Raw genomic sequence first — 12,420 nt, forward strand, 5'->3', positions numbered from 1 at the left:
CATGCAGGTCCTTGGACTCCTCCATCGCCAGACCATAGCAACACAACGGCTGGAGGAAGAGCACCTCATCTTTCGCCTAGGAACCCTCCAATCACAAGGGATGAACTCAGATTTCTCATTTCCCCTCCCCCCACTTTGTCTCAGTCCCAACCCTCGAACTCAGTACCACATTCCTAACCTGCAATCTTCTTCCTGACCTCTCTGCCCCCACCCCCACTACAGTTTGTTAATGAGTACAGTAGCCAGGTAGGAAATGGTTTTAAAAATGATAATGAAATCTCACTCCCTTGCCATGGCTTTCAGTGTCTCTGTCAGTAATGGATGGATTCTGGAAGGAAAGAATTTGGGAGTAAATATACCTGTTTGCATTGATGACATTGCTGCTACAATAAGCACTTCAATCACAATGCTATTGGTTCAAGAACTTAAAAGCAAAAAAAGTCACTTTTTTAAGTGCCCAGTTTTAATTACAATGTCAAAAACAAGAGTAGTTTGCATTTACTATAAATAAATTATAACGATTTTAATAAAGTAGCAACCGGGAGATACCCTTAATTTCTGTTTTTACTCAGAATAAATATATTCATTGTGAGCTCGTCTCCTGACATATTAGAAATAAGCCTTATTTTGAAGATGTCCCATGACTGATGTGTGTAAGTTCAAGGAGTTATGTTGGGCTTGGGATGGTTATGGTAAATTTAATTGTGTGCTCCAGGCCTCCCAGCTGAGACCAATATTGATAATTTATTTAAATAACTAGATTCAGAAAATGATGAAGTAGGCAAATGTGGAGAGGATCTCAAACTTTGAGAAGCAGTAAAATCTGAGACATTAGCTCAGAAACTGCAGAATAAATTGGGCAAGTGAAAGGAGCAATAACGTGGCAAATAGAATTTAATAAGCAAAATATTTCACATAGGAAGTAAAGTAAACCATGTTTCAAGGAATGGTCTTGAGACAGTTATAGCTGATACGAAGCCATTCTCAACATGTCCGATTAATGCAAAGCCCTTCCAGAACAGAATGCTACATTACTTAGCAAAACCATCTGAAGAATTAGTATTCCATCTCATAACATTCTAGCTGGACCGCACTTTTGAGGACTGCATCCACCTTTCTGGTCATTATATCATAAGGGACACATTCAACATTCATACATTTTGAAATTGGAGGTAGTGCAGGGGAGACCTATGTGACATGAGAAAGAGGTGGCTAAAGAGTGAATTTTCCACAGGTAACAAGATAGCTAACAGAACAAACAAATTGTAAAAAAAGAAAGTAAATTTAAATTCACATCAGTGTATCTTCAAATGTGTAATTAACTGAAAACAGAATTGGAATTGCATTCTTAATGAGGCAGCAAATACTTAAAGAGAGGAGAGATTTTCTTTGAAAGAAGGTCATAACATTTGATGTTTAGTGGTTAGTCCTGCAAGGATATGCTAAACGGATTTTCTCAATGTGCTAATGTGATAGCTCCATTATTTTTTCATATTGTAGTCATGGTAGTTTTCTGTCTTTGTTTATGATGAGAATCAGAATTCAGAAAAGTTTGTTAATCTTCAATTTTAGACAGAGAGCACAAATTAATAATTACTTTTGCAATATGGCAAATTCTAATCTGATCAACATAAAACACTGCAACTCAGGCCACTTGCTATTCATCTATATTCTCCAAACCATTTCTTATACAGTCTGCTATGGAATAAAATTTCCCTTGATCACTTGTAACAAAACAAATTAAACTCCTAAATGTTAAACCTCGACCATTGTCACAAAAGGTCAGCAGCTATTGAGGTGTTCAACCAGTCTCTCTGATTTTAATACCCTTCTCTTGTTAAATCACATTGTATTACATCTTATCGTTGCTTCTTAATGTTTAAAGGGACTTCAGTACATCTAACGCACGACTGTTTATCACTCATTGCTGCATCTACCATTAAGCATCATCAATGCAGGCTCCCTATCAAAGCAGTTGTACACGACATTGGTTAGGCCACTTGTAGAATATTGTGTTCAATTCTGGTCTCTGTTATAGGAAAGATGTTGTTAAACTTGAAAGGGTTCAGAAAAGACTTACAAGGATGTTGCCAGGGATGGAGAGCCTGACCTAAAGGGATAGACTGGGGCTATTTCCCTCAGAGCGTTGGGGGATGAGGGCTGACCTTACAGAACTTTATAAAACCACGAGGGGCAAGGATTGGGTGAATAGTCAAGGTCTTTTCCCCAGGGTAGGGAGTCCAAAACTAAAGGGCATAGATTTACGGTGAGAGGGAAAAGATATAAAAGGGACAGAATGGGCACTTTTTCACACAGAGGGTGGTGCTTGTAAAGAATGTGCTGCCAGAGGACATGTTAGATGCGGGTGCAATTATAACACTTAATAGGCATCTGAATGGGTAGTTAAATAGGAAGGGTTTAGAGGGATGTGGACCAAATGCTGGCAAATGGGACTAGATTAATGTGGAATATCTGATTGGCGTAGATGAGTTGGACCAAAGGGTCCGTTTCCTTACTTTACAACTCTAACTCTAGGTGACATTCTCAACAACCTTCTGGAAAGTCAAGATAATCTTTGGCTCCTTTTCGCTACTACAAACCATTTTCTGAGATCCTTTTTACATTGTCCTATCTCACAACTTCTACTAGTGCTAAGAATTTACCCTCACCATCATTTTACTGGCCCCTCTCATGTTCCTTTCATATTAAACCTTCCTCAAAATTATCTCTTGTGCCAGTCCTGAACTTATTCTCTCCTACGTCTATTTTCATGTCCATAACATCACCTGTCACAACCCATCATCTCCCGATGCTATCTTCAGACTCCAATGGTATTACATTCTCCCAATCAGCTTTACATCCTCCACCATCCATAAACCTCAACTCGTCTGAAACACTGCTGTCGGTATCCTTCCATACACCGAATACATATTACTTTGAGACCTGCATTAATTTCCCAAAACAAATTGAAAATTCATATCCTCATGTTCAAATTTCTTCATGGTCCCTATATCTGTAAAACTTTGAAAGGTCATTGGAAAAAAGAAGGAAGAGAGGGGACCTAATTGAGGTGTACAAGATAATGAGAGGCATAGATAGAGTTGATAGCCAGAGACTTCTTCCCAGAGCAGAAATTGTTAACACGAGGGGTCATAGTTTTAAGCTGTTCTGCGGAAAGTATAGATGTCAGAAGCGGGTTCTTTATGCAGAGAGTTGTGAGAGCATGGAATGCGTTGTCAGCAGCAGTTGTGGAAGCTAGGTTATTGGGGATATTTAAGAGACTGCTGGACATGCATATGGTCACAGAAATTTGAGGGTTCGTACATTGGGTTTACTTTATATGAGGATCAATGGTCGGCACAACATCGTGGGCTGAAGGGCCTGTTCTGTGCTGTACTGTTCTATGTCACACAACTTTTCCACAACTCTCCATTGCCCCAACTCTGCCGTCTCAAGCACCTTCTAATACGAGCGACCAGACATGCCTTCATTAAAAGGGGAGAAAAATCCTGGAATTCCTAAAGTGAACTCTGGATTAAAAATGCTCCATTTTTCTCAAGCCTGTGCATCTTTGACCAGGTTTTGAGACACTGTCCTAACACACCCCCCGTGTGGCTGATTTTGTTTCCATTAAGCACTTCAGGTGTTTTGCCAACGTTAATCATGCTATACGTGCAATTTGTGTATTCATAAATCCACAAGCTTGCAAATTCATTGTGAGATAATGAAATAAGGATTTAGGAAGGTGGAAACTATGCCAAAACAGGGACAAAAAAAATCGAAACCCTGTAATGCATCTAGATTTCCCCCAGACTTTGCACCCTTCCAGCCACTCCCAACCTCCAACTCAATCCACCATTGCAAAATACCGCCGTGCCTTGTTGCACATAAAGACTTTGGGACGTGACACTAGCCGAGGTTTAACCACAGGTCCCTGGGGTTGTTGTTTCTGGCCGGTCGCTTCAAGAGGAGAGCACACGGGTTGCTTCGGAGCAAGCGCAGAGAGAGCGGAATGTGGAGTGTCGTGGCCATTTGAAAGTAACGGAAGTGCAGCGAGCTGGAGAGTGGGCGCGCGCGATGGGTGGGAGAAACAAGCAGCGAACGAAAGGCAATGTGCGGGTAAGAGAGTGAATGTCATTCGCGGCCGGCGGGTGGGCTGCTGGGCTGCTGTCGCCTGCTGCTCGGGACCGGGCTCCCTCGGACGCTTAACCGCTCTTCCTGAGATAATGCACACTTACACAAACAGGATACTCGGCCGCATCATGCTGCCTGTGCTACTACCTCCTTCCTGCCCCTGCTATTTTTTCCTTCCTTATATCGTTAGCCACTTCTCAAGTTCTGTGCTTCAAGGAAAGATTTTATCTCTTAACTTGGCGCTTTTGCAGTTGAGGGAAAAGAAAAACATGACAAGCACTCCTGTGGAAGGTGTCATTATAATAGATGAGTTGGAGAAACTGAGAGAATGAAAAACAGTGGATGGGCAAGCACTTCTTCCATAAGTGGAAGAATCAATAACCAGATGCCATAGATTTAAAGTAAGAGGAGAGCTGGGTGTGAGAAAGTATAGTTAAGGTGGTTGTGGGTGTTGGTGGAATTGTAATGACTGTTGGTAGACAGTCTGTCCCCAGAAAAGAAAACAGACATGACAGAATGGAAGAAGAGTCGGAGGGACCAAGTAGGGGTGAGAAAAGGTTGGAACATGAAAGCAAAATTTTGATTTTTTTTTTCCCAATTCCGGACAAGTCCAGCAAGCACATCAATGGACTGGAGAAAGATTTGGGAGAGGGCTATCTGTGTAGGACTGGAGCATATTCCACATACCCCTCAAAATGACAGACATAACTGGGATCAATATATATACCCAACCTTTGATTTTGAGAAAAATGAACTGAGTTAAAGGAGAAATTGCACTGTCAATGGAAGGACCTGTGAAGATCCCAAAGATCCGAGAGACTGCAATGTGCATATAGCAAGATTCTTGAAGGTATTGAGCAGCTTGTTAAGTTGGTTTAGAAGGCATATGGGATATTTACATTTATTAGCCAAAGCATGAATGCAAGTGCAAAGATGTAATGCTGGAGCTGTTAACATGTTGATTAGGCTACAACTGGAATATTGTGTACAGTTCTGGTCAACACATTAGAAGAAAGATGTTGATTGTGTTATGGACCAGGCCAAACAACCTCAACATATTTCAAGAAGGTAGCCTAGACCCCAATGTTTTCTCATTTTAAAGGCAGATGTGAAATGGGTGTTTCTGGTGTGATGCAGCTGGTCAGATTACACTGTTTTAAGAACTATTTATTTAAACACGGTAGTTGAAACTCAAACAAAATAAAGTGTAATTTAGAATAACTTAACTATTGGAAAACGTATCGACTTGATACAGTAACTATTACTAATTAACTGTTCCAATACAATAACACCTCATTAACACACCCTTTGGCAAAAAAGGTAAATTCAAACACAGATTCCTACAAGCAGGAGGGAACAACAGCTAGAGAGAGATTTCAGAAAAAGACAGGAATCCTTTACTCTTTGAAGAGGTGACCAGACAGGTTGACAAAGGTGGTTTATTTAGATTAGATTACTTACATTGTGGAAACAGGCCCTTCAGCCCAACAAGTCCACACCGACCCGCTGAAGCGCAACCCACCATAATGGCTGTGGTGAATGTGGACTTCAGCAAGGCATTTGATAAGGTTCCCCACGTTAGGCTCATTCATAAAATCAGGAGGTGTGGGATACAGGTGGGTTTGGCTATCTGGATTCGGAATTGGTTGGCTGACAGAAGGTGGAGAGTGTTTGTAGATGGAAAGTATTCTGTCTGGAGGTCAGTGTTGAGTGAGGTCCTGGTGGCTAGTTTTCAGGATACATGAACACCAACCAGCCACAAAAAGACATGACCCTCTCTCACTAGTATTCTTTGGGTTGGTGATGGGGGAGGGAGAGAATTAGTGGGGGCTGGTGGGAATGCATAGTAAAGGTGTTTAAGCCCTAAAATTGTTGAACTCTATATTAAATCTAGAAGGCTGTGGAGATTCTAACTAGATTCTACTCGACTGCATTTGCAGCTCCTCTAAATAGGGGTAATGAAGCGCAGACTGTGTGACTGCTTCACTGAACACCTACGTTCTGTCTGCAAACAAGACCCTGAGCTTACGATTGCTTGCCACTTTAACACATCACCATGTTCTTTGGCCAACATCTTTATCTTAGGCTCGTTGCAGTGCTCCAGTGATGCTCAGTGCAAGCTGGAAGAACAACACCTAAGTTTCTTATTGGGAACCCTGCAACCATCTGGACTTGATATCAAGTTCAATAATTTTAGGGCTTGAGCACAGTTTGACAGGATCTGTTGGGTAGAGGAGCAGAGATATTGAGGCAGCATTTTCAGTCTTCGTCTGATGCAAACATTTCTGTGCCAGGTCTCCTACACTGCTCCAGTGAAGTCTGATATAAGCTGGAGGAATGCCTGATTGTGAGCTTAAGCACTTTATAGCCTTCAGAATTCGATGCTGAGCTGAACAGGTTCAGAGTATAAACACCATTCTTTATTTCGATTACCCTCCTACTGCCATAACACCCCCTGCCCTCCACATCACACTGTCTTGTTTACCTTCAGTAGAACTGATTTATTTTCTTCTTTTAACACCTACCATTAATACTTTGAACAACTATCCTTCATAAATATCACTCCTCTGCTAGTATTAGCAGTCCTTTTGCCTTTTGCTGTGGGCACCCTCACCATTTCTCCCTACCACTTTGTGCAGAGCATTTATTTTAAAAAAAAAACTCATTTCCAGCCCTCTTCAATTTAGAATAAGAGTCATCCAGGACTTGAAAAAACATTAACTGTGTTCAGCATCAACAGATGCTGTCACACCAGCTGAGTTTCTCCAGCACTTCTAGTTTTTATTTTACATCTTCAGCATCCACAGTACTTTTGTTTTATTCCAGTATTCCTGATGTTTGCCAAGCCTGCACATCCACACAACCCTGTGCTGCAATAGAAGTTGTCTGCTATTAATGACAATGCTTGGATTCTGCTGAAGAATTGCACAGAAATAAAATTGGTTAGATACCTTCCGCATAATTGCTATATACAGATCTTATGGGTGTAATGTACAAAAACTAGAAAATAGTGGTGGAACAATACAGTATCTTTTTGTTTATCATTGTACCTGTTTTCTGTCTTGAAACCTTCCCCATTATCCATATCTCATCACTGACATAATTATTTCCTGCTGATTTCTTTACCACTTTCTGCTTCCAAAGTGCACAAGTTTTCGGGATGCTTAACACTATTGTGCTGGACAATTCCAACATGCGTCAGCACTGCAGTCCATTTATTTGTGGATGGTTTTTGTTAAAATTGCCCATTTTGCTTGCACGGTACAAACCTTCAGTTTAGTCGTAGCCCTCCTTTTCTCTACTTTACGGAGAAATTGTATCCTACATTTACAGAATTTCAGATTGGGATCTTAATCAGTGCAGCAGTTGAAGACTGAATTGTCTGAAATGTACCTTGTGAAAAATGCTTCTGAGGCTAATTGCCACTAACGTAACCATTGACAATTTTGATGATTCTGTGCAATAGAAATGTTATTGTTTCAATACAACATTTTAAAAAATTGTTCTCCAGCTGTCAAAATCAAAAATCATGCAGACCTCATTTGACTTCCAAGGAAGTTTGCATAAGTTACTTTGAGATGCTTTGATTTTTTTTTTACAGCCATCAAGCAGTGGTAAAGCAGCTGAGCTGCTGGCTAAAGACAAGGGAACAGTTCCAGGCTTTACTGGGTTTGGAGCCAACCAGAATGAACTGGGTTATGTTCCTGCAGTCCAAGGCTTTGAAGAAGTGGATAGTTTGGTAGATGCTGACTTTCGATTGGTTCTACGCAAAATGTCGAAACGAGATGCAACAACAAAATTAAAAGTATGTTTTGCTGACACTTTCCACAGAAGCTCATTTTTGTACTTGAAGTCATTGTTGGGGAAATTGACTTCGTAAGCTGATCTGCAAAACTCTGTTTGTGACTGTGTATCACAAAATACTTGTGGAGGATAATAGTGGAGTAAGAGATTCTGCTTTTGTTTTTGCCGTTTTTGTGCTCATGCTCTGTTTTATGCCGAGAGAGCATTCAGGCCAACTGAGTCAATGACATGACTGTTTTTACATACAGAATTTTATCTGTTCCCTTGTACAGTTGATAATCAGGATGTTTGTATATACATAAGAGAGATGTGCTTCCTTGTCCTCCATCTGAGTGTTCCAATTAAATTATTCATCTGAAAGCATTTTGTAAGTTTTAAGATAAGTTACTTCTCCTCCCTCATTTATCCTGAAAATAACGTGGTGTGACTCTTGGGAGAGAGGAAAGCTGAAAGTAGATTTGATTGAGGTTTTCAAAATCGTGAGTAAGCTGGACAGAGTAGGTAGGGTGAAGCTGTTTTGGGTTGTAAAAAATACAGGAAGGAAAGGGCATGGATTTAAAGTGATGTGCGAATGAAGCAAGGATAATGTGCGATAAAACTCTTTGACAGTGAGTTTTTAGGGTATGGAAAGTACTACCTGGAAATGTAATTGAAGCAGGTTCAATTGATATGTGCAAGAGGGTATTGGATTGTTTTGGATATAATACTTTGCAAAGATATGGGGAAAAGGCAGAGATTGGCAGTAGGTAATAGAGCTGGTGAAGGCACAATAGACTGAATGGCCTCCTTCTACACGGTAATAATTCTGTGTTCCTGTAATTTCAATCACTTGGCATGTGCCTTTACACACGCACACAATCAGATTACATACTGATCAAGGTAAACTATAATTGCAGCATATAATGTTTTTGTTTTCCTTTGGGGCAAGCAGGTAGTTTCTTAGATGACATTGAAGCTTTAAAGTTGAAGTGCAGATCTGTTCAAACAAGGAATTCTTAGTTAGATACAAAGCTTCTTGTAGTTGAATTTCCATGAGGATGGGTCTCAGCTGAACTTAAATTGCAATGGTCTGGAAGCAGTCCTTCGCTCTGCTAGGATCTCCCACTTTCAATCAATATTGTTGATTATTAACTTCTGGCTTGGTTGACTTCCTTCGATTCTGGATTAGTGGTGCTGGAAGAGCACAGCAGTTCAGGCAGCATCCAAGGAGCTTCGAAATCGACGTTTCGGGCAAAAGCCCTTCATCAGGAATAAAGACAGTGAGCCTGAAGCGTGGAGAGATAAACTAGAGGAGGGTGGGGGTGGGGAGAAAGTAGCATAGAGAACAATGGGTGAGTGGGGGAGGGGATGAAGGTGATAGGTCAGGGAGGAGAGGGTGGAGTGGATAGGTGGAAAAGGAGATAGGCAGGTAGGACAAGTCATGGGGACAGTGCTGAGCTGGAAGTTTGGAACTAGGGTGAAGTGGGAGAAGGGGAAATGAGGAAACTGTTGAAGTCCACATTGATGCCCTGGGGTTGAAGTGTCCCGAGGCGGAAGATGAGGCATTCTTCCTCCAGGCGTCTGGTGGTGAGGGAGCGGCGGTGAAGGAGGCCCAGGACCTCCATGTCCTCGGCAGAGTGGGAGGGGGAGTTGAAATATTGGGCCACGGGGTGGTGTGGTTGATAGGTGTGGGTGTCCCGGAGATGTTCCCTAAAGCGCTCTGCTAGGAGGCGCCCAGTCTCCCCAATGTAGAGGAGACCGCATCGGCAGCAACGGATACAATAAATGATATTAGTGGATGTGAAAGTAAAACTTTGATGGATGTGGAAGGCTCCTTTAGGGCCTTGGATAGAGGTGAGGGAGGAGGTGTGGGTGCAGGTTTTACAGTTCCTGCAGTGGCAGGGGAAAGTGCCAGAATAGGAGGGTGGGTTGTAGGGGGGCGTGGACTTGACTAGGTAGTCACGAAGAGAACGGTCTTTACGGAAGGCGGAAAGGGGTGGGGAGGGAAATATATTCCTGGTGGTGGGGTCTGTTTGGAGGTCGCGGAAATGTCGGTGAATGACTTGGTTCATGCAAAGGTTGGTAGGGTGGAAGGTGAGCACCAGGGGCGTTCTGTTCTTGTTACGGTTAGAGGGGTGGGGTCTGGGGGTGGGGTCTGAGGGCGGAGGTGCGGGATGTGGACGAGATGCGTTGGAGGGCATCTTTAACCACGTGGGAAGGGAAATTGCGGTCTCTAAAGAAGGAGGCCATCTGGTGTGTTCTGTGGTGGAACTGGTCCTCCTGGGAGCAGATACGGTGGAGGCGGAGGAATTGGGAATACGGGATAGCATTTTTGCATGAGGTAGGGTGGGAAGAGGTATAATCCAGGTAGCTGTGGGAGTCGGTGGGTTTGTAAAAAAGTCAGTGTCAAGTCGGTCGTCATTAATGGAGATGGAGAGGTCCAGGAAGGGGAGGGAGGTGTCAGAGATGGTCCAGGTAAATTTAAGGTCAGGGTGGAATGTGTTGGTGAAGTTGATGAATTGCTCAACCTCCTCGCGGGAGCACGAGGTGGCGCCAATGCAGTCATCAGTGTAGCGGAGGAAGAGGTGGGGAGTGGTGCCGGTGTAACTACGGAAGATCAACTGTTCTATGTAGCCAACAAAGAGACAGGCATAGATGGGGCCCATACAGGTGCCCATGGCTACACCTTCCTTCGATGCAACTCTGTTTACAAATTCTGTTTATTGCTCCTATTAAAAGCAGACAACAAAATTGTTCCCACATTGTATGACTTCTACGTGTTCAAAGTCTTTTGTTTCCAAATATGGGATTGAATTGACAATTACAAATCATCCCATTTTGTTCTGTTTTGACACATGGAGAAATTGAGGCAGTCATGTTTGGATAAGCCATTTAATTTGCCAATATTCTTTTTGCTTAGCTTCAGGAAAAGACATAGATTCAGCATCAGTCTAGATTTTTTTTATTTCTAAGTCAGTTCAGTGCACAAATGAAGTCAGGTGACTCTTGGATGGCCAACGTTTGTATTCAGTTTTAATATATCAAGATGTATTTGAAGTTTAGAATCTATTAGAACAGGACAGTGATATAATCAAAAATAATTGACCAATGTTTAACTCATTCCTTATTACGGTTGTGGTGGAAGTATTATCCCAAACCAGTGTTTTAGAGTCATGGAGATGTACAGCATGGAAACAGACCCTTCAGTCCAACACGTCCATCTGATCAGATATCCCAACCCAATCTACTTCCACCTGCCAGCACCCGGCCCATATTCCTCCAAACCCTTCCTATTTATATACCCATCCAGACACGTGTTAAATTTTGCAATTGTACCAGCCTCCACCACTTCCGCAGCTCATTCCATACACTTATCACCCTCTGCATGAAAAAGTTGCCCCTTAGATCACTTTTATATCTTTTCCCTCTCACCCTAAGCCTGCGCCCTCTAGTTCTGGACTCCCCAAAATCAGGGAAAAGACTTTGTCTGTTTATCTTATCCGTGCCCCACATGATTTTATAAATCTCTAAAAGGTCATCCCTCAGCCTCTGATGCTCCAGGGAAAACAGCCCCAGCCTATTCAACCTCTCCCTATAGCTCAAATCCTCCAACCCTGACAACATCCTTATAAATCTTTTCTGAACCCTTTCAAGTTTCACAACATCTTTCCGATAGGAAGGAGACCAGAATTGCATGCAATATTCCAACAGTGGCCGAACCAATGTCCTGTACAGTCGCAACATGATCTCCCAAGTCCTGTACTCAATACTCTAACAAATAAAAGAAAACATACCAAAAGTCTCCTTCACTATCCTATCTACCTGCAACTCTACTTTCAAAGAGCTATGAGTCTGCACTCCAAGGTCTCTTTGTTCAGCAACACTCCCTAGGACCTTATCATTAAGTGTATAAGTCCTGCTAAGATTTGCTTTCCCAAAATGCAGCACCTCGCATTTATCTGAATTAAACTCCATCTGCCACTTCTCAGCCCATTGGCCCATCTGGTCAAGATCCTGTTGTAATCTGAGGTAACCTTTTTTGCTGTCCACTACACCTCCAATTTTGCTGTAATCAGCAAATTTACTAACTCCACCTCTTATGCTCACATCCAAATCCTGTTCAAATCAAAAAGTGTTCTTGAATTTAGATTTTTACATTTTGGTTGTGAGTTTGTTTTTGTGTATCGAAGTAACTTTATTTTTGACAGTTGACAACAGTTTTTTCATAAAGTTTCAATTGACCAGAACTTAAAGACAATAATCTTTGAGAGAAATTAGATGCTTCTATTGACAAATGTTGTCTAAATTGCAAATAAAAGATTCTATTTTTCTTGTTATCTGTTTTCAACAAATTATAAGAACAAAATGAATACTGTGCTCTCTATTCAATTATGAAAATTCAGTATCCTGAATTTTGATTAACTAAACAGTACAGTTTCTAATATGTTTGGAACTTTCCAGTCTTGCTATCCTGTCACGATCCAATTGATCAAAATAGTTTTA

The 12,420-nt window shown here is 41.8% G+C and overlaps 1 protein-coding gene across 1 annotated transcript in view; it reads left to right on the forward strand.

The window, feature by feature from the left end:
- The first annotated feature begins 3,989 nt into the window (after positions 1 to 3,989).
- Positions 3,990 to 12,420, forward strand: part of ltn1 (listerin E3 ubiquitin protein ligase 1) — a 165,718-nt gene continuing 157,287 nt past the window's right edge. The window contains exons 1-2 of the mRNA XM_043700680.2: positions 3,990 to 4,119; positions 7,736 to 7,939. Coding sequence (XP_043556615.2) covers positions 4,078 to 4,119; positions 7,736 to 7,939 — 246 coding nt within the window. The 5' untranslated portion in view covers positions 3,990 to 4,077. The remainder of the gene's footprint in view (positions 4,120 to 7,735; positions 7,940 to 12,420) is intronic.

The sequence above is a fragment of the Chiloscyllium plagiosum genome, unplaced genomic scaffold (genome assembly GCF_037043375.1).
Source record: "Chiloscyllium plagiosum isolate Xiang-an unplaced genomic scaffold, Cpla_swu_hap1 HiC_scaffold_12, whole genome shotgun sequence".
Taxonomy (NCBI): domain Eukaryota; kingdom Metazoa; phylum Chordata; class Chondrichthyes; order Orectolobiformes; family Hemiscylliidae; genus Chiloscyllium; species Chiloscyllium plagiosum.